The sequence below is a fragment of the Aotus nancymaae genome, unplaced genomic scaffold (assembly GCF_030222135.1).
Source record: "Aotus nancymaae isolate 86718 unplaced genomic scaffold, 86718_ANA_hifiasm-v0.15.2.pri h1tg000007l, whole genome shotgun sequence".
Taxonomy (NCBI): domain Eukaryota; kingdom Metazoa; phylum Chordata; class Mammalia; order Primates; family Aotidae; genus Aotus; species Aotus nancymaae.
In genome coordinates, this window is record NW_026988418.1 from 8,463,932 (window position 1) to 8,488,386 (window position 24,455).

Consider the following 24,455-nt stretch of genomic DNA (forward strand, 5'->3'; position numbering starts at 1 on the left):
TCTCTGGCTGCCCTTAGTATTTTCTCCTTCATTTCAACCCTAATAAATCTGGCAATTATGTGCCTAGGGGTTGGTCTTCTTGAAGAATATCTTTGTGGTGTTCTCTGTATTACCTGGAGTCGAATACTACCCTGCCTTGCCAGGTTGGGAAAGTTTTCCTGAATGATATCCTGAAGAGTATTTTCCAACTTGGATTCATTCTCTTCATCACATTCAGGTACACCTATCAAATGTAAATTAGGTCTTTTCACATAGTCCCATATTTCCTGGAGACTTTGCTCGTTCCTTTTCATCCTTTTTTCTCCAATCTTGTCTTGTTTCATTTCACTGAGCTGGTTCTTGACTTCTGATATCCTTTCTACTACTTGATCAATTTGACTGTTTAAACTTGTGCATGCTTCGCGAAGTTCTCGTGTTGTGTTTTTCAGCTCCATCAATTCACTTATATTCCTCTCTAAATTGTCCATTCTCGTTAACATTTCATCAAACCTTTTTTCAAGGTTCTTAGTTTCTTTGCATTGGGTTAGAACAAGTTCTTTTAATTCACGGAAGTTTCTTATCACCCACGTTTTGAAGCCTGCTTCTGTTAGTGGAACACACTCGTAATCTATTAAGCCTTGTTCCGTTACTGATGAGGAATTGCTATCCCCTGTAGGGGGAGAGGCATTCTGATTTTGAGTATTCTCTGCCTTTTTACGCTGATTTCTTCCCTTCATTATATATTTATCCGTCTGTTGACTTTGTAATTACCGACTTTCTAACTGGGTCTCTGAGTAGACGTCCAACTTGTTGATTCCCAGTGCCGAAATCTGAGCAATCCACTGCGCCGGCCAAAACAGTGGTGTTAAGATTGATGGTGCTTTTCTGCTCGGGAATCTCCGGACTCTGCACCAAAAACTGGCGCGCTGAGGCGCCAGCAAAACCGCCGCGCCGGCCACAAGAGTCGCCCTGGCAACCTGTGGGGCTCCTCTGCTGGGAATCTCCTGGTCCGTGAGCAACTAATATTCGTCTGAAAGTGTAGCGTCCTCTCGTTCTCTGCACTTTCCCTGGGAACTACGAGCCCGAGCTGCTAGTGATCAGCCATCTTGGATCTCTCTCTCCCGGGAACAATTGTTTAAAAGCAAATAGTAGCAGATCCCTTTAGACAGACATATTTTAATCAGTATAGGATTAAAGAATAAAAACATAAAGTTACTTGAAAGAAAAAGAAAAAAAGTTTGGGAAAAGTAAATTGTATTCTTATACTTTTCAGGCAAACAACCACCCTGTATACTAAAGACAGATTAATTCTTTCTCTCTTATTTAAAACACTCAGAACACATGATGCTAAACCCAACATCATACATCTTGAGAATGCTTAAAAAATATTTGCCACAGGCTGGTCACAGTGGCTCATGCCTATAAACCGAGCACTTTGGGAGGCCATGGAGGGCGGATCACCTGATGTCAGGAGTTCAAGACCGGTCTGACCAACATGGAGAAACCCCATCTCTACTAAAAATACAAATTTAGCCAGGCATGGTGGTGCATGCCTGTAATCCCAGCTACTCGGAAGGCTGAGGCAGGAGAATCGCTTGAACCTGGGAGGCAGAGGTTGCTGTGAGCTGAGATCATGCCACTGCACTCCAGCCTGGGCAACAAGAGTGAAACTATCTCAAAAAAAAAAAAAAAAAAAAAAAAAATTATTTGCTACAAAGACTGAATCAAAGAAATCTTCAAAGCACAAGGTACATCTAAGTGAGCAGGAAGTTTTGGAAGGCATACAAGAAAAGTCTTCAAGGATCTAAATTACAGTCTTCTTTTTGGTCTAGATGAGAGAGGTGGAGAAGAGGGACTTAAGTTTGTTAGCTGGGCATGCCTTATTCCTATGGAAGCATTTGGCCTGTTAGCTTGCAAATCCCTCCAATACCCCTGTGAAGTAGGTGTATCTAAAATAGTACACCCCGAAGGAAAAACTCAGGCACTAAGAGGTTAAGAGTCCAGTCTGTATAGTTTACCAGTTGCAGAAAAGTCAAAGCACCCTATGAAGCAGACACTAGATATCCTTAAAGAAAAATGATTACAAAGGAATAAATGTATATGGTTGAATAAAAATCTTACTAATCATCTATAGGCTCAGAATACACTTTTAAACCTAAATGAAGCTCATTCTTCATCATTTCCATCAGCGGGTTATGTCTAGTCTGCAAATCTTTTATAAAAACTAAGCCTGGTACATAGGACTCCACTTTTTAATAATGATGCCTGAACACCAAATTCAAGAGTTGTGAATGCCCAAGAAGGATTATGGGCAGCCCACAAAGTGAATACAACAATTCTTCCTGCGGTTTTCTATTACATGGCATGGCAACTCAGTGACTAAGATATAAAGTCAATTACATCTCACTTGAAATTCACTCCTGGTTTGCATTCTTTCTTGTATTTAATTTAGAAAATTAAAAATACTCACTTATAAATCTGATCTCATTATCACAATGGTACCTTTGAAAGCAGCTTATATTACTCTATGGAAGATAATCAGGTAAACATGTTACCAAATGATAATTAATAATGTCCTTCAAGTTCAAGGACAGGGTGAATTTATGTATGCTACTTATAACCTAATAGAGATTGATTATTCAAGTATCAGCAATATTAGTCCTTAAAATGTTATCATTTGTGTAGTGCAAAATACGTATGTGTATATATGTACACAAACCAAACTACTAGACAACAAAAAGCAATGTAATCATCACAAACTGAGATTTTCTTGTGAACACCACAATCCAGCTCATTCTGAGGTCATCCAGTTCCAGTAGTCTTCTTGAGGAAAATACCATTTTCCTCAATTCAGTTTTCTTCTCCTTCTTTGATAGTATAAATACACCAACCACCGTGCAATAAAAGGATATGGCAAAAGTTAACACACCAAGAGACATCTCAAAGGGCCACCAAGATGGTCTCTGTGAGGTGGGCTGACTAGTAGTCTGCAATGTTGATGTTGACGATTTTGCCTGTGAAGCAGTCAGTGTTTCCTGTTTCTGCAGTCTCTGAAGGACATTCTGCATGTCCTCCTGCAGTCTCATCAGCACGAGGGCGATCTGCTCATTGAGGCTGCCTTGGGACCCTCTGTTGGAGCCCCAGCGCTCCCCATCACCTCCACTTCCCACTTGCCGACCCTTGGTTCCTTCACTCAAGTGTTGCATCCTATGTCCTCTTCCTCTTCTGACATCAGAGAATCCATCATTTTCGCTGCCTCGCTTGTTCCGGTGTGGCGCTCCACTGTTATTCCTACCATCTTCTCCTCCATGCTTGACTTCACCTTTTCCTTCAACTGCAACCACCTGCATATTCCCAATGTTGCCATTTCCAGAAGTACTTGAACATATTCACGAAATCCAGAATTTTCCATGGGTTGACTGGAATGACCACCCAAGTAATACTGAAATGGTCCATTGTTGGATGTAAAGCTGTCTAAAGACTCTTCTTGTCCAAATTGTTCCATAGAATCACAGTAAACTTCACTGTCTGAATCACTTGTCAAATGCTGAATTCCTGTAATATCTTCAACATGATCATCATTTATATCTTGGTGAATGCAAACAGCAGTTTTTCCAGTTTGCCCCAAGTTTTCATCAATAGGCTTTACTTCTTCAGTGTTTCTGTCATTCAGGGAAGAACTGGCATGAATGTCATTGTGCATATCCTGAACAAAGCCATCTTTATCATAGCCATTAGTGACAATGATTTCCAAATTCTTATGGTCTGCTGACTTCTTCATCATTTTCTTATCATTATCACTTTGTTCTGCCCCTTTCACTTCTTCGTGGGCCTCTTCTTCCTCAGATTCAGCTCCACTATCACTGTTTTCAGCTTTACCATTAACAGTTTTAGCGTATGGAGTACAGGTGAGAACATTACCAAGATCTGAAGTTACATCAGAACTCCTGCTACTGTCCTCGACAATTTCATAAAATGGACCTATGACACGCAGCAATTCTTCAACTTTCTCAGTCATTGGCATAGTTTCAATAATCTTTTTCATTTCTTCAACAATGCAATCATGGCTTCCTCTTTGGTCATATCACCCAGTGAACTCCAAGCATCCCATTTATATCTTCCAATAGGATCCCAGAATCCAGGCCTTGAAAGTTTACAGGGTCCTTCAGTTGCCTGCTTATAGAAGCTATAAAATTTAAGAATCATTTCATTTGTTGGCTGGAATGAACCATTCTTCGGCAAACTCTGGATCACCTTCACCGCTGCCTCAAACCTGGTCTCATGCACGGATCTCGTGTCCGCCATCTCCAGCCGCCAGCGCCGGCCCTACTCCCAAGGTCTGTCGGCGGGAATCAGGCAGCAGCAGCACCAGCTTTCCCAGGAGCCGAGAGGAAGAGCATGTCTAGCAGAAGGCAGAGGGGGTCCGGGCACCGGTGGCCGCGGAGCCGCTCTCCCACCCGGGGGACCCTGGCGGAGCAGCCACACCCCCTATTCTGCCGGAGTCCGTCTGTCAGTCCGCGCCCTCCCCACAGCCCCGCCCCAGAGTCACGGCAGGACCCACTGGCGCCGCCGCCGCAGCGGCCGTGCAGCAAACCCCACCCACCGGCCCCGCCGCCGCGGCGAGGACGCGCGCGATCAGTCTGTCCCCAGAGGAGGGCCCGGGAAGCGGGGAAAGGAGGAGAGAGAACCCTCCAGGGTGCCACAACCCCGGCCCTGTGCGGGGAGCAACCTGTGCTCACTATTGTTCAGAAGGGGGACGGAGTTTCGCTCTTGTTACCCAGGCTGGAGTGCAATGGCGTGATCTCGGCTCACCGCAACCTCCGCCTCCTGGGTTCAGGCAATTCTCCTGCCTCAGCCTCCTGAGTAGCTGGGATTACAGGCACGCACCACCATGCCCAGCTAATTTTTTTGTATTTTTAGTAGAGACGGGGTTTCACCATGTTGACCAGGATGGTCTCGATCTCTTGACCTCGTGATCCACCTGCCTCGGCCTACCAAAGTGCTGGGATTACAGGCGTGAGCCACCGCGCCCGGCCTATAAATTCTTTTTTTTTTTTTGGAGACGGAGTCTCGCTCTGTCGCCCAGGCTGGAGTGCAGTGGCGTGATCTCGGCTCACTGCAACCTCTGCCTCTGGGGTTTAAGCGATTCTCCTGCCTCAGCCTCCCGAGTAGCTGGGACTACAGACATGCACCACCACACCCAGCTAATTTTTTTGTATTTTTAGTAGAGACGAGGTTTCACCATGTTGGTCAGTCTGGTCTCGAACTCTGACCTCAAATGATCTCCTCCCAAAGTGCTGGGATTACAGGCATGAGCCACTGTGCCCAGACTATAAATTATTTTAAGAACACAGTACCCAATCTAATTTTCCCCAGCAGGTTTCAAGTTTCTTAAAATGCCCTATGACTGGGGAGAGTACCATGAACGCTTGTTTGTGTACCCTTGAAGATAGGGATACTGTGGTGTTTTGGGGTTTTTTTTTTTCCATTTTTATAGTCTTGGTGCTTAGTTCAGGAGTTGGCATAACACATACTCAGCAACTGTGTTAAACTGATCTCTTCACCCTTTCACTCAGTAAGTAGTATAGAGCAATGGGGAGACAATGGCTGAATAATAATGGTATCTACTGCTGAAAAAAATCAGGAAATGAGGTTTCTCAGAGTTTAGAACCCCATTTCCCTGCACAGCCTTAGCTGGGTTTCTGGGTCTTGCTTACACTTCTAAGTTGCCCATTTTTTTCCTGAGAAGTTGGTACCTTCTATATTTTTTTTCTTCAAAAGTTGGTACCTTCTAGAAAACTCTAGTAATTTGCCCAAGATCCCACAGTTTGAATCACTAGAAAAGTTACATGTGGGTTGGGCACAGTGGCTTACAGCTGTAATCCTAGCACTTTGGGAGGCCTGAGGCAGGTGGATCACTTGAGGTCAGGAGTTTAAAACCAGCCTGGCCAACATGGTGAAAACCTGTCTCTGCTAAGAATATATATATATAAAAAAATTAGCTGGGCCTGGTGGCAGATGCCTGTAATCCCAGCTACCCGGGAGGCTAAGGCAGGAGAATCGCTTGAACCTGGGAGGCAGAGGTTGCAGTGAGCCAAGATCGCGCCATTGCATTCCAGCCTGGGTGATAGAGTGAGACTGTTTCAAAAAAAAAAAAGTTACATGTTATATCTGAGCCTTCCAAAGAGACTTGTCTAGACATTTGTCACTATGAGTCTCTCTTCAAACTTACAAGCTAATATGGCAAAAATGCAAAGAAAAAAACTCTGATAGTCTGTGGTTTTTAAAGTACTGCCATTTTACATGAAATAAATATGTGATACAGATTGTTTACAGAATTATTAAATGAGATTTGTTAAGTTTCAGAACCAAATTACAATAGCAATTACAAATTATTAAGCATCTACTATCTTTCAGGTAATGAATGGGCCACATGCTTTATAAACACGTCATTTAATGCTCACAAAAGTCCTGAAAGGATTCAGGCTCATTTTACAACAGAAGAAAATGAAATTCATGAAGATCAAGGTAATTTGCCCAAGATCCCACAGCTTTTGAGCACTGAAACCCAGTCTGAACTCTAGACCTTGTGCTCTTAACAATCATGGTACAGCACTATGTATTTAGTTAAAAATCTTAAAATCATTTCTAAACATAAAATTAATAGGCAATGTAGTTAGTATCAGTCTGCTAGATCCATATTGCTAAAAGCATTACAAGCTCATGTACTCTTGTAATACCTACTCATGAATCCAACTACTGCTCAGACTATCATCTTTAGGATTTTAAACCGCTGGTGCTCAGGTTCACCTTCACTTACCTGGGGGGCAAGAAGAGCTGCCTTTATAAGCAGGCCATTCAATAATATTTATTGATTGCTTACCATGGGCCATAACTGGGCCAGGTGCTGGGAATAAAATAAATAAAACAGAAATGATCCCTTCCCTCATAGAGCTTATAGTCCAGTAAGGGAAAGAGTAAATAAGAAAGCAGGCTGATATATGTAGGCAAAAAAAAGGATAAACCTTATGTTAAAAGGTCAGGAAAGGCCTTTCTTAGAAAATAACTTGAAGGCTAAGCTGGATTTGGAATATATGTGTTGGGAGGAGAAAGGGGCTGGAGAGCATTTCAGGCAAGGAAGCTGTGTAAAGACTTGCAGCAGGAATTGAATACTCCAAAAAGTCAAAACATGAATTTGATCCTGCCCTCTTTAGTACCTACATCTCCCATAAATCTTCTGAGAAGAAAGTGGCAAGGGGAAGAAAAGTGGCTTCAGAAACATCTAGACATTAGCCATTCCCCTATAAGTTAGTAAGAACAGCATTTGAGGAAGTTGGGTCTAGAAGTCTAGTTTATTAAACACTATCTGGGAAAGTGGACTGCAGACTGTCTGGCACACAACAGCAGCCAAGAGGCATGCCAAATACATAATCTGAAAAGCCTAGGATTATTTAAAAAATGCTTATGATTGAAATGCATAGCATTCTATGGGGGGAATTTAAAACTCAGTTATTTAGGTGAACCTTAGCCTTCAAATATAACAAAATATAGGTATTGAGGAGTTCAAAATTTCATGTTAAGAATGAAAACTAGGCTGGGTGTGGTGGCTCACGCCTGTAATCCCAGCGCTTTGGGAGGCTGAGGTGGGTGGATCACGAGGTCAGGTGTTCAAGACCAGCCTGGCCAACATGGTGAAACCCTGTCTCTACTAAAAATACAAAAACTAGCCAGGCGTGGTGGCAGGCATCTGTAATCCAACCTACTCAGGAGGCTGAGGCAGGAGAATCGCTTAAACCCAGGAGGCAGAAGTTGCAGTGAGCTGACATTGCATCATTGCACTCCGGCCTGGGCGACAGAGCGAGACTCTGTCTCAAAAACAACAACAAAAAAGGATGAAAACTTGAGCCAGGTCTGATGGCTGGTACCTGTAACACCAGCTATTTGGGAGGCTGTGGTGAAAGGATTGCTTCAGGTCAAGAGTTTGAGACCAGCCTGGGCAACATAGCAAAACCTAATCTCTCTCTCTCTCTTTTTTTTGGAGATAGAGTCTCACTCAGTTACCCAGGCTGGAGTGCAGTGGCATGATCATGGCTCACTGCAGCCTTGACATCCTGGGCTCAAGCAATCCTCCCACCTCAGCCTCCCAGGTAGCTGGAACTACAGGCTCACATGCTACCATGCCCAGCTAATTTTAAAAAAATTGTTCGTAGAGATGGAGTTTCACCATGTTACCCAGGCTAGTCTCAAACTCCTGAGCTCAAGCCATCCATCTGCCTTGGCTTCCCAAAGTGCTAGGATTACAGGCCTGGCCTGAGCCATTGTGCCCCCTGTCTCTTTAAAAAAAGAAAGAAAGAAAGAGGCCAAGTGCGGTGGCTCACGCCTGTAATCCCAGCAATTTGGGAGGCTGAGGCAGGCAGATTGCTTGAGCTCAGGAGTTCAACACCAGCCTGGGCAACATAGTGAAACCTGTCTCTACAAAAAGTACAAAAAGTTAGTCGGGCATGGTGGTGCGTGCCTATAGTCCCAGCTACTCGGGAGGCTGAGGTGGGAGGATTGCTTGAGCCTGGGAAGTGGAGGTTGCAGTGAGTCAAGATTGAGCTACTGCACTCCAGCCTCAGCAACAGAGTAAGACCCTTTCTGAAAGAAAGAAAGAGAAAGAGAGAGAGAAGGAAGGAAGGAAGGAAGGAAGGAAGGAAGGAAGGAAGGAAGGAGAGAATGAAAGAAAGAAAAAGAGAAAGAGAGAGAGAGAAAGAGAGAAAGAAAGAAAGGGGGAGGGCTGGATGTGGTGGCTCACGCCTGTAATCCTAGCACTTTGGGAGGCTGAGGCGGGCAGATCACGAGGTCCAGGAGTTCGAGACCAGGCTGACCAACAAGGTGAAACCCTGTCTCTCTACTAAAAACACAAAAATTAGCCAGGCATGGTGGCGGGTGCTTGTAATCCCAGCTACTCGGGAGGCTGAGGAAGGAGAATGGCTTGAATCCAGGAGGTGGAGGTTGCAGTGAGCTGAGATCACGCCATTGCACTCCAGCCTGGGCAACAAGAGTGAAACGCCGTCTCAAAAAAAAAAAAAAAAGAAAGGAAAGAAAGAGAAAGAAAAAGAAAGAAAGAAAGATCCTCTTAAAACATGAATGTAATCTAATTATGACATTATCTTGTTTACTTCAACAACTCCCCACTGTTTTGGGCACAGAATTCAAACTCTTTCATCTGATATCTGGCTTTTCTCCAGTCCTATCAGCTTCCCTGCCTCCCATACTTACATTCCAACTCTTTACCAGTATACATCATACATTTTCAAAGAGGATAAATAATCCAGCTTAAAGGAACTTCCACTGACCAAACTACAATTTAAATATAAAAATATTTTTCAATAGATGGTAGGTAATAGTTACAGTTAATTTAAAATAGAGTTATGTTGTAAATATTGTTAACAATAGAGTATTATACATTTCAAAATTGCTAAGAGAGTAAATTTCAAATGTTCTCGCCATGAACAATATTAGTATTTGAGGGATGGATATGTTAACCTGTTTGATTTAATTATTCCACATTGTATGTATAAATTATAACATCACTTTGTATCTCATAAATTTATATAATTATAGATTATTGATATACAATAAAAGAAAGCAAAGTGTGAAAATCTGTGCATTCATAAAGATACTTAAGAGATGACTATATATAAAGTATATTAAAAGTTCTATCAATGCCTATGAAAAGGGAGAAAATTTAAAGAAAAGTTCTAATGACAAGAAATATTATAAGTTGTTTTAAAAATGATTTTTTATATAGAGTACAGACAAAGGAAACAAAAAATTCATTATAAAACATATATCTGTTTATAAAATCTAGATATATATTTGTTTCTACCTGTGTAACAGAAAAGAACGAATATAGGGAATTGTAAGTAAACCAGACCTTTCAAAAGCAGAGACCATATAAAGAACAGAAAGATTGATCAGCATGAGTACCATTACATAATGATAATGTAGAAAAAGTATCCCACAATTAATCTGCATCAGTGATCATATGAACCACAAAAAGCAACTAGAAACAAGTTTCAATGGTACACTGGAAAATTATAATTTAACCAAATGTCCTAAAGAGGAGAGCTAAAAATATTAATTAGTTTATTCAAATCCTATGTATGAAGGCTCTAAATGGCTCTATTAATAATAGTAAGATATTAATATGCTATACATAGTCTAATAATTATAACAGAATACGCCAGTATGTAATAATGACAAGATAATGGGTTACATAATGCTGGCAAAGCAAAACCTAAAGAATACATCATTCCAGAGGAAAACTTTAAGGAAAAAAATACATCATTCAGGAAAAACTAAAACTCATGAAAGGACTACTAGAATCCTAGGAAAATAAATCAAAATAAGAATGTTATAATCCTAGGTAGATAAGCATGATTAACAACTATCACATTTATTGGTCATTTAGGGTGACTGAAGCATTCAAAAGAACCAGCCATACTAAATTTGTGATAGTAATTCCTTTTTTTTTTCCAAGATGAAATCTTGCTCTGTCACCTAGGCTGGAGTACAGGAGGCAGAATCTTGGCTCACTGCAACTTCTGCCTCCCGTGTTCAAGCAATTCTCCTGCCACAGACTGCCAAGTGGCTGGGATTACACGTGCGTGCCACCATGCCTGGCTAATTTTTGTATTTTTAGTAGAGACGGGGTTTCACCATGTTGGCCAAGCTGGTCTTGAACACCTGACCTCATGATCTGCCTGCCTCGGCCTCCCAAAGTCCTGAGATTACAGGTGTGAGCCACTGTGCCCAGCCCTAACTTTAATTCTTTAAAGGTATCTAATTAAATCTGTAATTGAAGTTTATTTATTTATTTAACTTTATTTTATTTTTTTTCAGATGCCGCCATCACACCTGGCTAATTTTTGTATTTTTAGTAGAGACAGGGTTTCAGCATGTTGGCCAGGCTGGTCTCGAACTTTTGATCTCAGGTAATCTGCCTGTCTTGGTCTCCCAAAGTGCTGGGATCACAGGCATGAGCCACTGAGCCTGGGCTATTTTTAAAAGTTAATTTTAAATTAGATTTTTTTTGTTTATTTCTTAAATATACGCATTCAATTATTTGAGCCTTAAATACAATGCAAATAGTTCTGAATGCTCCTCTCTGCATATGAAAGGACATTAAAGAATCTAATCAATCGGTATAAGTATTTTCCACTCAGGGACTGTATCTTATTTGACTTTATGTCACCAACTCCTAGCACAGTATCTGTGGTGTATAGTAGATTCTTAAATGTTTTTTCAGGGAAAACATGAGAGACAATAATAATCATGAAAACCCAACAAACAAAACAAACTCCAGTCTTCCTTACCTGCTTTTTTTTTCCCCTTTTGACCGGGAACAGGTTCTGTGCTATCTTGGCCTTTTCTCATCAACATAGCAAGTGATGCATCATAAGCTCTAAACAGGTCCACAACCTCATGTAAGGCAACATCTGTTATCAGATCACAGCTCAGGACCAGCACATCTGTCTGTTAAATGGAGATGGGAAAAGTCAATATCATAAAGGACAATGGATTATACAAATCATCACAGGACAAAATTATGATGGCTTAAAAACACACAAATCAGACAATACTCTTCGAACATTTTTCATAGCAAAACAAGTAAAATAAATAGGGTTGTTTTAATTGACTATGCTGGTATAGGGTCTGGAATCTCTACCTCTCCCTTGTGTACCTCAGGAACTGTATGGGCTGTCCCTGAGACACCTCTGGAACCCTAGGTTCTAAGAAAACAGTCTGAAAACCACCACATTGTCTATTTCTATGACTATGGAATATATGATCTTATATTTATACATCTTTTTATAGTTTAAAAAAGCATTTTCACATAGTTCGATGATTTAATATGGTAAAGAACAATCACTTTACTATGGTACTAGGAAATAACAGTATGAACATAATACAATGCCTCATTCTTAGGGAACTTAACATTCTATAGTAAATAATTACAATATAACCTCAGGTATGTACAAGGTACCCATTCAATCTTACAAGAATACCATAAGAATGACAGAATGGCATTGTTATTATTAACATTATTGGCCTCTATTTTTATAGATGAGAAAAGTAAGACCTATTACCAGGGTCTGACACACAGTAGGCATTTAATAATTGTTTAACAAATTAATAAATAAATCAATGAAGAAAAGGTTTTCTCATATTGGTTGGCTTTCTGATCATAATTTTTTTTTCAGACAGGGTCTCACTCTGTCACCCAGGTTGGAATGCAATGGTGTGGTCATAGCTCACTGCAGCCTCGACCCTCCAGGCTCAAGTGATTCTCCTGCCTCAGCCTTCCAAGTAATATAAGTGTCACCACACTTGGCTAATTTTCACATTTTTTTGTAGAGACAGGGTCTCCCTATGTTGCCCAGGCTAGTCTCGAACTCCTGGGTTCAAGTGATCCACCCATCTCGGCCTCCATATATATACGTATACACACACACACATATATATACGTGTATATATATATATTTTTTTTTTGTTTTTTGTTTTTTGAGACAGGGTCTTGCTCTGTCACCCAGACTGGAATGTAGTGGCATAATCATGGCTTACTGTGGCCTCAACTTCCTGGGCTCAAGTAATCCTTCCACCTCAGCCTCCCTAGTATCCTGGACTACAGGTGTGCACTACCACACCAGGCTAATTTTTATTTCTATTTTTAGTAGAGACATGGTCTTTCTATGTTTCCCAGGCTGGACTTGAACTCCTGGGCTCAAGCGATCTGCCTGCTTTGGCCTCCCAAAGTGTTAGGATTACAGGCGTGAGCCACCGCACCTAGCCCAGAGCTGTTATTATTAGCATCTTACCAACAAAGAAACAGGTTATAGTAGTTATGTAAATAAAATTTAACAATTACTAATGGCTATTTGTGTAACTAAGGAATCTGTATTACTGAATAGTATTAAAGAAATATAGTTTAGGCTGGGTGCAGTGGCTCACACCTGTATCCTAGCATTTTGGGAGGCTGAGGCAGGCAGATTGCCTGAGCTCAGGAGTTTGAGACCAGCCTGGGCAACACAGTGAAACCCCATTTCTACTAAAATACAAAAATTAACCAGGCATGGTGGCACATGCCTACAGTCTCAGCTACCCAGGAGACTGAGGCAGGAGAATTGCTTGGACCCAGGAGCGGAGATTGCAGTAAGCCAAGATTGTGCCACTGCACTCCAGCCTGGGAGACAGAGCAAGACTGTCTCCCTCATCAAAAATATAGAAAAAAAGGGAGAAATAAAGAAATATAGTTTAGGGCTGGGCACAGCAGCACATGCTTGTAATCCCAGAGGTGCCTCAGGGAAAGGCAGGTTCTGATTTCCCCTTAGTGAATCAACCAGGGCAGCTCCTCTTTTACTAATTTTATTTTCTAGACTTCCGTGTCTTGGAAAACCAATTCTGCTACTTTAAAAATGTCTAGGCTGGGCATAGTGGCTCACACCTATAATCCTAGTGCTTGGGACGTTGAGGCGAGAAGATTGCAAGGCCCAGGAGTTCAAGATTACAGTGAGCTATGATCACATCACTGCACTCCTGCCTGGGTGACAATGCAAGATGCCATATCAAAAAAAAAAAAAATTGACCCTGCACAGTGCCTTGCACCTGTAAACCAAGCTACTATGGAGGCTGAGGAAGAAGCATTACTTGAGGCCAGGTGTTTGAGGCCAGCGAGAGGAACTTAGCAAGACCCCATCTCTAAAAATATATAAAATATTTTTTTAAATTAGCAAATAATTTTTTTTTGAGATGGAGTTTCGCTTTTGTTGCCCAGGTTGGAGTACAATGGTGCAATTGTGGCTCACCGCAGCCACCACCTCCCGGGTTCAAGTGATTCTCCTGCCTCAGCCTCCTGAGTAGCTGGGATTACAGGCATGTGCCACCATGCCCGGCTAATTTTGTATTTTCAGTAGAGACAGGGTTTCTCCATGTTGGTCAGGCTGGTCTTGAACTCCCAACCTCAAGTGATCTGCCTGCTTCGATCTCCCAAAGTACTGAGTTTATAGTCATGAGTCACTGTGCCCGGCAAATCAGCAAATAAAATTTTTTAAAAGTTAGCCAAGTGGCGTACACTTATAGTCCCAGCTACTTGGGAGGCTGAGGCAAGAGGATTGCTTAAACCTCAGAGGAGTTCAAGACTCTAGTAAGCTATGACCACTCCACTGGATTCCAGCCTGGGTGACAGAGTGAGACCCTGTCTCAAATAAATAAATAGTCTGAAAAACACTGGACCAAATTATTTTGGGTTCAAGAATAAAGTGAATATCTACATGTGTTTTTTTGTAAGTAGTTCAAACTTTCCTAATATTTTAATTTAAAATCATGATTCCTGATTTGGGTGGGAAAATGGATGATTTCAACTCATATTCTACTAAATCAAAGAGTCTTATTTGCTCAGAAAGTGAGATTATGCTACTGCTTGAAATTTCTTATTATGAATATAGACCCTGCACCAGAATTACCATTTCTTTTTCCACATGTAACTTGTTATTTACAGCCTAAACAATTTCTTTTGAAGGCCTTTTAAAGTTAAGAAGCTCAAATTTGGATTACTTCCTACTCTTCTGCTTAAGGCTCTCTGAATTCTTTTTAGATCTTAACTCTGAAACTAAAAAAAAAAGTTCCCATAAACATCTGTTTAGGAAAAAAAAAAATCCTGCACCTGCAACGCAACGCATCCAGGAAGCAGCAAACATTTAACAAATCAGACCACATAAATACAAACTGAAGAAGAAACAGCCTGCACAATCCTACTTATAACAATGCTTAGAAAGATGGGAATAAACCATTACTAAAAACATCCACAGAGTTGTCATTACAATAGTACAGAAGTTGCCCCATTTCATCATAATGAAAATGACAATTTGCTGAGGAAAAAAATCTCCTTTTTGTTTTTCTCAGTTTCTCTAATAAGATGACTGGGTTTTTTTGCAAGTTAACTGATACACAATAAACTGAACCATTAAGTGTACTCCAAAATGAAGAAAATGACTCCAATGCAGATGCCTCAGAAGTGGTAACAATGTTGTCTTGGCAAATAAATGTTGTTATCATTCAATATCTGCAAAAGTGTTTAAATCTGTCAGTACAATGAATGCCAAACAAGTCCTGCATAATTGTGAACAGGCTGTAGGCTCATTTCTCTCTCTGTGTTTTGATGACTTTTTGCTAAACTGAATGCAAAATCCCCAAGGATCACAAGGAACAGACCCCTCCACTCAATGTCTGGTTGCCATCTGTTCTCAGTGTGAAAAGAAAGGCATGGGTCTGAAAGAACAGGGCCCAGCATATAGATAGAGGTGCTGTTCCATCAGCCCCTCTCCTGCCTCCATTCCCATGTAAAAGTCACTGACGCCAAACACATCTCATCCTCTTTGCAACTCTACCACTTTCAAAGGAAAGTGTTTGTTGTCTGATCAGTTTCCAAAGCTGGGAATCTCAGAAGAAGAAACAAAGGAAAGCTAAATCATATTTATACCTTCATAATACTATTTTTTTTTTGAGACAAGGTCTCAGTCTGTTGCCCAGACTGGAGTACAGAGGTGTGATCATAGCTCATTGTAACCTTAAATTCTTGGGCTCAAGCATTCTATCACGTCAGCTTCCTAAGTAGCTGCAGCTACAGGCACCACATGCCACTATGACTACTAATTTTACTTTTTTTTTTTTTTTAAATAAAGACAGGTCTCACTATGTTGCCAGGGCTCGTCTTGAACTCTTGGGCTCAAGTGATCCTCCTGTCTCAGCCTCCCAAGGTGGTGGAATTATAAGCATGAGCCTTTGTGCCTGGCCTGTGTTTTTTTAAAAGCTGTAATAGAAAGAAATGACCATTGTTTTGATTCTTATTCTAAAATGTAAAGCCCATTCTAGAAATGCAAATGGCTTTCTAGTAACTGGAGCCCAGAGAGAGAAAGTAGAAAAACTGATAAGACCAGATAAGTATTTTTGATCATGTGTGACCACATGCCATGAATAAACATGGACTGTTTGGACTGAAGCAACTGTGTGTCAGAAATGCAGTTAATTTGAAAGTTCCCTGAACATGCCAACACTCAGCTGCCTTGTGTTTCATGGGCCCAGTTCTTTTCTAATACCAACAGTATGCCTCTTTTGCAGAGACCAACTGGACTCTCCAAAGACCTCCTTTCTCACTATTCCAATAGTCCTTGGTATGCCTCATCCCAAGCCTGCTCTTCTAGAGAAGCCAGGGCAATGTCAAGGGCAGAAAGCACAACTCAGAAAGAAAGCAGATGTGTGCACTGTTGACAATATAGACACGAGCAAGGTTTCCAAGGGAAGGCAGCACTTTAGTGTTTAAAGTGTCCAAGACACCCAGGAATGCAAAATCCAAACTGCTGCCAGTTAGCCTTGACTAAAGCAAACAAATTAAGCTCAGAAAACCCAATTACCAAGCCATGGCAAAGCCCAGAAATCTCTCATTACATGAAACTTTTAGATTAAGCCAAAACCACTGGGTAAAATTAGAGGGGGAAAAAAAGTTAAATCAGAAAACCGGATGTATGTGTGTGTGGCTGTAGTGGTGGGTGGGAGGTGAGGAGAGCTACTGGGAATAGCTTCTTTCTTTTCCTGGCAGCTGTTCCATGACAGATTGTTATAAATAACACAATCTGGCAACCAATTTCTTATGACAAGGAGAAAGAAAAACACATTTACTCCCTTGGAAAAAAACTGTCAGGGCAAGGTAACTACGATGCTTTTACTCACCCAGAGCTTCCACAAATAATGGCTATGATCCAAATCACTAGCCTGCACACCACCTCTGCCCATATGGAACTCATGAATTCAGCTACTTGGTGTGACTATGAAGGTCACAATTTACATTTTCCTATGTGGCCCAATCCCAATTCAATCTCCGTGTGCTTTTTCCTTTCTTCTCTTTTTTTGTAGACAAGGGGTCTCCCTATATTGCCCAGGCTGGTCTCAAACTCCTGGGCTCAAGCAATCCTCCTGCCTCGGCCTCCCAAAGTACTGGGATTATATTCATGAGCCACTGCACCTGGCATAGTTTGTGTGCTTTAATGAACACCAAAGGCTAACTGCAATGGAGACCTCAGTTTTGGTTTAAAATGCTTGGAAGAGATTCCCAGTATATAGTTTGCAAAGTGGAAGGCCAAGGGCCAACTGCTGCTTTGTTTCACTGAGGTTGGGCAATAGGTCTAGGAAGGGAAATGATCAACTTAGTAAGTAAGAAATGTGATAATCCTTAGGCTCACAGCTAAATATCTTTCCTGTATTCCTCAGCTTAATCATGCTGTTGCTACCATCCAGAATCTGATGCAAGAAATCCGCCCATAGTCCCCTAGTCTTCCCCTACTGCACTGCCTTTAAGAGTTCAGGTCTCAAAATCTTTTTCCAGTCTCTTGGCTGGTGTCTCTCTTGCTCCAGTTCTCCCTTATTCTAATCCATACTCTAATTTCTACTGCATATGTCATTTCCCTGCTTAAAGACACCCTAAAACAGTATTTTCCAAACATAAAAAAGTTGAACTTATCATCATTTACTTACTTTAAAATTTTAAAAAAATATATACACATCACTATAATATGATGTGCTCTTTATATACTATATATAAAAGTAGACATTTAAAAAGGAAGACATAAAACATTTAAAAACAGCCTTCCAAGTAGCTGGCAGGATTACAGATGCGTGCTACAATGCCCAGCTAATTTTCACATTTTTAGTAGAGATAGTGTTTCGCCATATTGGTCAGGCTGGTTTTCGAAGCTCAAGTGATTTGCCTGCCTTGGCTTCCCCAGGTCCTGGGATTACAGGTGTGAGCCACTGCACCTAGCCACCAGTGTTAACCTAATAGAGTCAACTGCCAAAAATGTATTCCCTAATCTGTCTTCCCATTCTATTACATATTTATCCATCAAAATTCAGGTCTTCTCATAGTTACTAGAAAGGGCAGAGCCAATATATTATCTCCCCTAGAGATGAAGCATTTTCTGATCCATTACAGACCTTAAATCACTAACTGGATTACATATATATTTTTTCCATATAGACTTTAAGCTCCATAAGGAGCCCTTTTATCTTTGTATACCCAGAGTTCAATCTAGTGCTGGCAAACACACATGAGTAAATGTTAGTACTTTTCCTGTTACCTCCTTCTCTTTAATTTTTTTTTTTTTTTGAGACAGTTTCGCTCTGTTACCAGGCACCAGGCTAGAGTGCAGTGGCACGATCTCAGCTCACTGCAACCTCCACCTCCTGGGTTCAAGCAATTCTCCTGCCTCAGCCTCCCGAGTAGCTGGGACTACAGGCGCATGCTCCCATGCCCAGCTAATTTTTGTATTTTTTTAGTAGAGACGGGATTTCACCATGTTGGCCAGGATGGTCTCAATCTCTTGACCTTTCGATCTGCCCATCTTGGCCTCCCAAGGTGCTGGGATTACAGGTGTGAGCCACCTCGCCCAGCCCTCTTTGTTTAATTTGACTCAAATATTAAAACATGTGATTTTAAATGTTTAGAAACAGTCTACATTCTGATAGAGGTGAGTTCTCCCCTTGTAGAGACTGACTGTTCATAGTTAGGACAGGGGCCACAGAGACAACTTTGCAATTCCCTAAAGCAAGAAGGTAGGAAGTGAACCTACTACTTCCAAAGAAGCAAAAGGCAGAGATATCTGAAAGGAAAGAAATCAAATGCAGCTGTCCTGGAGGGCATGGCTGAAGAATGATTATAAGTTTGCTAGATTTACAACTTAAAACAAAGACTCAACATTAGGGTTCTAATATTCATAATTCATTCACCTCCTCAAAGGAAATTTTCTTCTTTAGATTAAGAACAAATACAGGAATTCTATTCTTCCTTCCTGTGTGAAGCTAGGAAAAAAGCACCTAAGCATATATTAATTTTTAATTCTGTTCAAATGAGTTCCCTATAAAAATGCCTGTCATTTCTCTTCTAGGATTTAGATATATGCAATTTAATTTTGATCTCCAAATGCACTGACTTAGAATAGAAAAAAACAAGGGCTTTTTTTGTTCTCCCAAATCAAACTTTCACTCTAAAGGGAAATTCATAACAATGAGAAAAAAACAACTAACATATCTCTTTAAAACTTAGGGTTGACTGAGCATGGTGGCTCATGCCTGTAATCCCAGCACGTTGGGAGGCCAAGGTGGGAGAATTGTTTGAGGCCAGGAGTTTGAAACCAGCCAGGACAACATAGCGAGACCACATTTCTACAAAAACTTTTAAAAATTAGCCAGGCATGGTGGTGCATGCTTGTAGTCCCAGCTACTTGAGAGGCTGAGGAAGGAGGATCATATGAGCTCGGGTTTCAGGCTGCAGTGAGCTATGACTGTGCCATTGTACTCCAGCCCCTGTGATAGAGTGAGATCCTGTTTCTAAAAAACAAACAAAACAGAAAATTCAAGAAGTAACAATTTAAGCATGTTATTTAGAGACATAGAGATAAAAATCAAAGTATTAGCTAAAAGAAGAGAATGTGACTACCTTTGGAGTTAGAGATATGGGGTGGGGGTGGTCAGGGGACTTATATTTTTAGGAATAAAGCTTGAACTATTGAATTATTTAAATGATACATACATATAACTTCAATAAGGTTTTTATTCATTTATTTTTGAGACAAGAGTCATGCTCTATCACCCAGACTGGAGTTCAGTGGTGCAATCTCGGCTAACTGCAACCTCCACTTCCTGGGTTCAAGTGATTCTTGTGCCTTGGCCTCCAGAGTAACTAGGATTGCAGGCAGGCACCACCAAGCCCAGCTGATTTTTGTATTTTCAGTAGAGACAGGGTTATGCCAGTCTGGTTTTGAACTCCTGGCCTCAAGTGATCCACCCACCTCGGCCTCCCAAAGTGTTGGGAATACAGGCACGAGCCACTGCACCTGGCCAGTGGAAGTTTTAAAAATATATATATTAGCACTATTTTCGTATCTCTCTCTTTTTTTTTTTTTTTTTTGAGACGGAGTTTCGCTCTTGTTACCCAGGCTGGAGTGCAATGGCGCAATCTCGGCTCACCGCAACCTCCGCCTCCTGGGTTCAGGCAATTCTCCTGCCTCAGTCTCCTGAGTAGCTGGGATTACAGGCACGTGCCACCATGCCCAGCTAATTTTTTGTATTTTTAGTAGAGACGGGGTTTCACCATGTTGACCAGGGTGGTCTCAATCTCTTGACCTTGTGATTCACCCGCCTCAGCCTCTCAAAGTGCTGGGATTATAGGCATGAGCCACCGCGCCCGGCTCGTATCTCTGTTTTTAAAAAAAATTACTTCAGTGACTTTAGCATCCTTATTACTGAGACTCGACTTCCTCATTTTCAATTACTTTTTTCTCCTTTTCATCTTAGTCACTCAACCACTTTGTTATACCCTATTTCTTGGCATTACCAATAATTGCACTAACTCCAAAATCTCACTTTAAAATATCCTATTGATTCATGTAACACATATATATTGAACCCTGAATATGGCCAGGCATTACAGAGATACAGCAATGAATAAAACAAACAAAAATCCCTGACCTCAAGGAGCTTACATCTTACTGTCTGATCACCTTCTCCTATCTTTCTAACTCACAAAGGGTATTTTATAATGCTAAAAGCCAAAATTAAAAGTGTAGATATAATAGTTCTTTATATCTATGCAGCAAAAAAGACAAAACTACTCATATAAAGCAGAAACATCAGGAGATGAATTAAGAATCAACAGAAACTGCCAGGCATGGTGGCTCATGCCTGTAATCCCAGCACTTTGGGGAGGAGGCGGGCGGATCATGAGGTCAGGAGATTGAGACCATCCTGGCTAACAAAGTGAAACCCTGTCTCTAAAAAAATACAAAAAAAAAAAAAAATTAGCTGGGCGTGGTGGCACGCACCTGTTATCCCAGCTACTCAGGAGACTGAGGCAGCAGAATCGCTTGAATCCAGGAGGCAGAGGTTGCAGTGAGCCAAGATCGTGCCACTGTACTCCAGCCTGGGTGACAGAACAAGACTCTGTCTCAAATTAAAAAAAAAACCAGAATCAATAGGAACCACTAATAATAGGTAGCTTTAACACACTACTATTAGTAAAAGGCCAGGTGCAGTGGCTCATGCCTGTAATCCCAGCACTTTGGGAGCCTGAGGTGGGTGGATCATGAGGTCAAGAGATTGAGACCATCCTGGCCAACATGGTGAAGCCCCGTCTCTATTAAGAACACAAAAAAATTAGCTGGGCGTTGTAGTATGTGCCTGTAGTCCCAGCTACTGGGGAGGCTGAGGCAGGAGAATCCCTTGAACCTGGGAGGTAGAGGTTGCAGTGAGCCCAGATCGTGCCACTGCACTCCAGCCTGGGCAACAAGAGTGAAATTCCGTCTCAAAAAACAAAACAAAACAAAACACCCAAAAACAAACAAAAAAACACACTACTATTAGTAAAAAATAGACGAAGTAGATAAAAAATAAAAATAAATATAAAAAATTTAACAATATGATCAGTAAGATTTTATGGAGATATGTACATATATGTATATGTGTGTATATAAATTGACTCAGCTTGTAAATTTAGTATATGATAATGGTGAAACTTCAAGTAACAAGGGCAAAATGAATGTTTTAATAAATGGTGATGGGAAATGGAATAAGGACTTAGAAAAAGAATAAAATTAGATCTACTGTTCATACCACACACAAGACAAACATCAAATGGGTTAGAGACCTACATGTAAAAAAGTGAAACTATACAAGTACTAGAAGGAAACAAAAGTAGGTCTCTATAACCTGAATGTGGGAAGAAGCTTCCTATTATTCAAAATCCAGATTAAAGTTAGAATTAGAATTCTTTAGAATTAAAGAAAATATTGTTAAATTTGACCACATAAGTATGAAAACAAGGCTGGAAGTGGTGGCTCATGCCTGTAATCCCAGCACTTTGAGAGAGGTGAGAGGGTCACTTGAGCTCATGAGTTTGAGACTAGCTAGCCTAGGCAACATCAAGATCCTGTCTCTACAAAAAAAGAGAAAAACATTAGCCAGGCATGGTGGTATGTGACTGTAGTCTCAGCTACTCAGGAAGCTGAGGTGGGAAGATCACCTGAGCTCAGGGGATGGAGGCTGCAGTGAGGCAAGATCATGCCATGGCACTATAGCCTAGGTGACAGAGCAAAACCCTGTATCAAAACAAAACAAAAAGTTTTCTATGGCCCCAAACACCACAAAGTCAAAATACATCAAACTGCTACAGTTACAGAACTTCTAAAATTCAAGAGAGAAAACAACAAAAACTGAAGGTACTTTTAAAATTGAGAAAAAACAAAAAATCCCTTTAAAATTTGAAGCAAAAATCCTTCACAAGTCCCTTTGAATATTCAGGGGGAAAAATGGGGAAAGTACATGAACAATTTACAAAGAAAGATCATAATGTGTTCAATTTTTAAATGGTCCTTAAATATAAAAAAGGATATTTAACTTCACTCATAATAAGAAAAATGCAGCTCACGCCCGTGATCCCAGCACTTTGGGAGGTAGGGGTGGGCAGTTCACTTGAGGCCAGGAATTCGAGACCAGCCTGGTCAACATAGCAAAACCTCATCTATATTAAAAATATAAAAATCAGAGGCTGGGCAAGGTGGCTCACGTCTGTAATCCCAGCACTTTGGGAGGCCAAGGCGGGTGGATCACAAGGTCAGGAGATCGAGACCATCCTGACCAATATGGTGAAACCCTGTCTCTAAAAAAAAAAAAAAAAAAATTGCCTTAATTTTCCAGGGCTTAAAGTAAAAAAAAAAAGAAAGAAAGAAAGAAAAAAGAAAACAAAACAAACAACAACAAAAAATCAACTGGGTGTGGTGGCGTGTGCCTGTAATCCCAGCTACTTTGGAGGTTGAGGCAGGATAATCGCTTGAACCCGCGAGGTGAAGGCTGCAGCAAGCTGAGATGGCACCATTGCACTCCAGGCTGGGCGACAGAGCAAGACTCTGTCTGAAAAAAAAAAAAAAAGAAAAATGCCAATTAAAATGACCCTAAGCTACCATTTCTCACCAGGACTGGTAAAATAAAGAAGCAGGGCAACTCATCATCTTGTTGAGTCCATGTGGAAATAAACACTCTCATATATTGTTGCTAGGAATGCAAACTAGTACAATACTTTTGGATGGAAATTTGGTAATTTTTAACAAAGGTATACATGCAGTTTTATCCTTCAACCCAGTAATCCCACTTGTAAAAATTTATCATGCAACAATACCAAATTACTAATTGCAAAGTTATTCATTGCAGCTAAATATTGGAAGCTATCTAAAAACCCAAACATAGGAGTTGGTTGAATAAAATATGTACAATGAGGTACTACATAGCTGTTAAAAAAAAAAAATTGGTCAGGCAATCTCTTACACTTGTCATCCCAGCAGTCTGGGAGGCTGAGGCAAGAGGACTGCTTGAGGCCAGGAGTTCAAGACCAGCCTGGACAACAAAGCAAGAACCCCCTCTCTACTAAAAATAAAAAAAAAGATCAGCTGGGAGTGGTGGTGAGCACCTCCAGTCCCAGCTACAGGCTTCAGCCCAGGAGGACGGGGCTGCAGTGAGCCATGATCATGTCTCTGCACTCCAGCCTGGAAGACTGGGCAAGACCCTGTCTCTGAAAAAATATAAAATCTCCGTTAACTGAAATGGAGTGATTTCCAGGATATACTGTCAAGTGAAAAACAGGGCCGGGTGCAGTGGCTCACACCTGTAATCCTAGCACTTTAGGAGGCTGAGGCAGGAGGATTGCTTGAGCCCACAAGTTTGATATCAGCCTGGGTAACACAGCAAGACTTCATCTCTATAAAAACTTTATTTTAATTAGGTAGGTGTGGTGGTGTGTGTCTGTATTCTCAGCTACTTGGGGTGAGGTGGGAGGATCACCTTGTTTATTTCTCTCTCTTTAGAGAATAGCTGTAAAAGGACAGGTATCTTTTAAATCTGGATTACCGCTAGCATCTAGAATAGGGTATATACTAAGTATTCAATACATATTTGTTGAACAAGATAAAATATTAGTATTTTATAGATGCATTAAATGCAAGTTTGGAAGGGACTCATAACTTCCAAGGTCACACAGCTAGTGAGTGACAGAACAAGAATTAGAATCCAGGTCTACTTGTCTTGTGAAAGCCTGTGTTATTTTCACCATGTCATCCCACCTTATCACAAAAATGAAATAATCCTGCCAGGCATGGTGGCTCATGCCTGTAATCCCAGCACTTTGGGAGGCTGAGGCGGTTGGATCACTTGAGGTCAGGAGTTCAAGACCAACCTGACCAACATGGTGAAACTTCGTCTCTACTAAAAACACAAAAATTAGCTGGGTGTAGTGGCATGCACCCATAATCCCAGCTACTCAGGAGAATCACTTGAACCCGGGAGGCAGAGGTTGCTGAGACAGGAGAATCACTTGAACCCAGGAGGCAGAGGTTGCA

At 41.1% G+C, this 24,455-nt stretch overlaps 2 protein-coding genes across 4 annotated transcripts in view; both read right to left on the bottom strand.

Annotated features, from left to right (window-relative positions):
* EIF2B3 (eukaryotic translation initiation factor 2B subunit gamma) overlaps positions 1 to 24,455 on the bottom strand; it is a 142,461-nt gene that overhangs the window by 88,643 nt on the left and 29,363 nt on the right. For all 3 annotated transcript variants that reach the window (XR_010341173.1, XM_012434492.3, XM_012434493.3), the window contains one exon: positions 11,340 to 11,499. Coding sequence is in view for 2 of the 3 variants with exons in the window: in XM_012434492.3 (XP_012289915.1) it covers positions 11,340 to 11,499 (160 nt within the window). In the remaining variant the exon portion in view is untranslated. The remainder of the gene's footprint in view (positions 1 to 11,339; positions 11,500 to 24,455) is intronic.
* On the bottom strand, positions 1,676 to 4,454 carry LOC110568806 (acyl-CoA-binding domain-containing protein 5-like). The gene is given in 4 exon segments (XM_064370933.1): positions 1,676 to 2,888; positions 2,890 to 3,355; positions 3,358 to 4,035; positions 4,038 to 4,454. Coding segments are annotated over 4 exon segments (1,455 nt in total). The 5' UTR covers positions 4,285 to 4,454; the 3' UTR covers positions 1,676 to 2,824.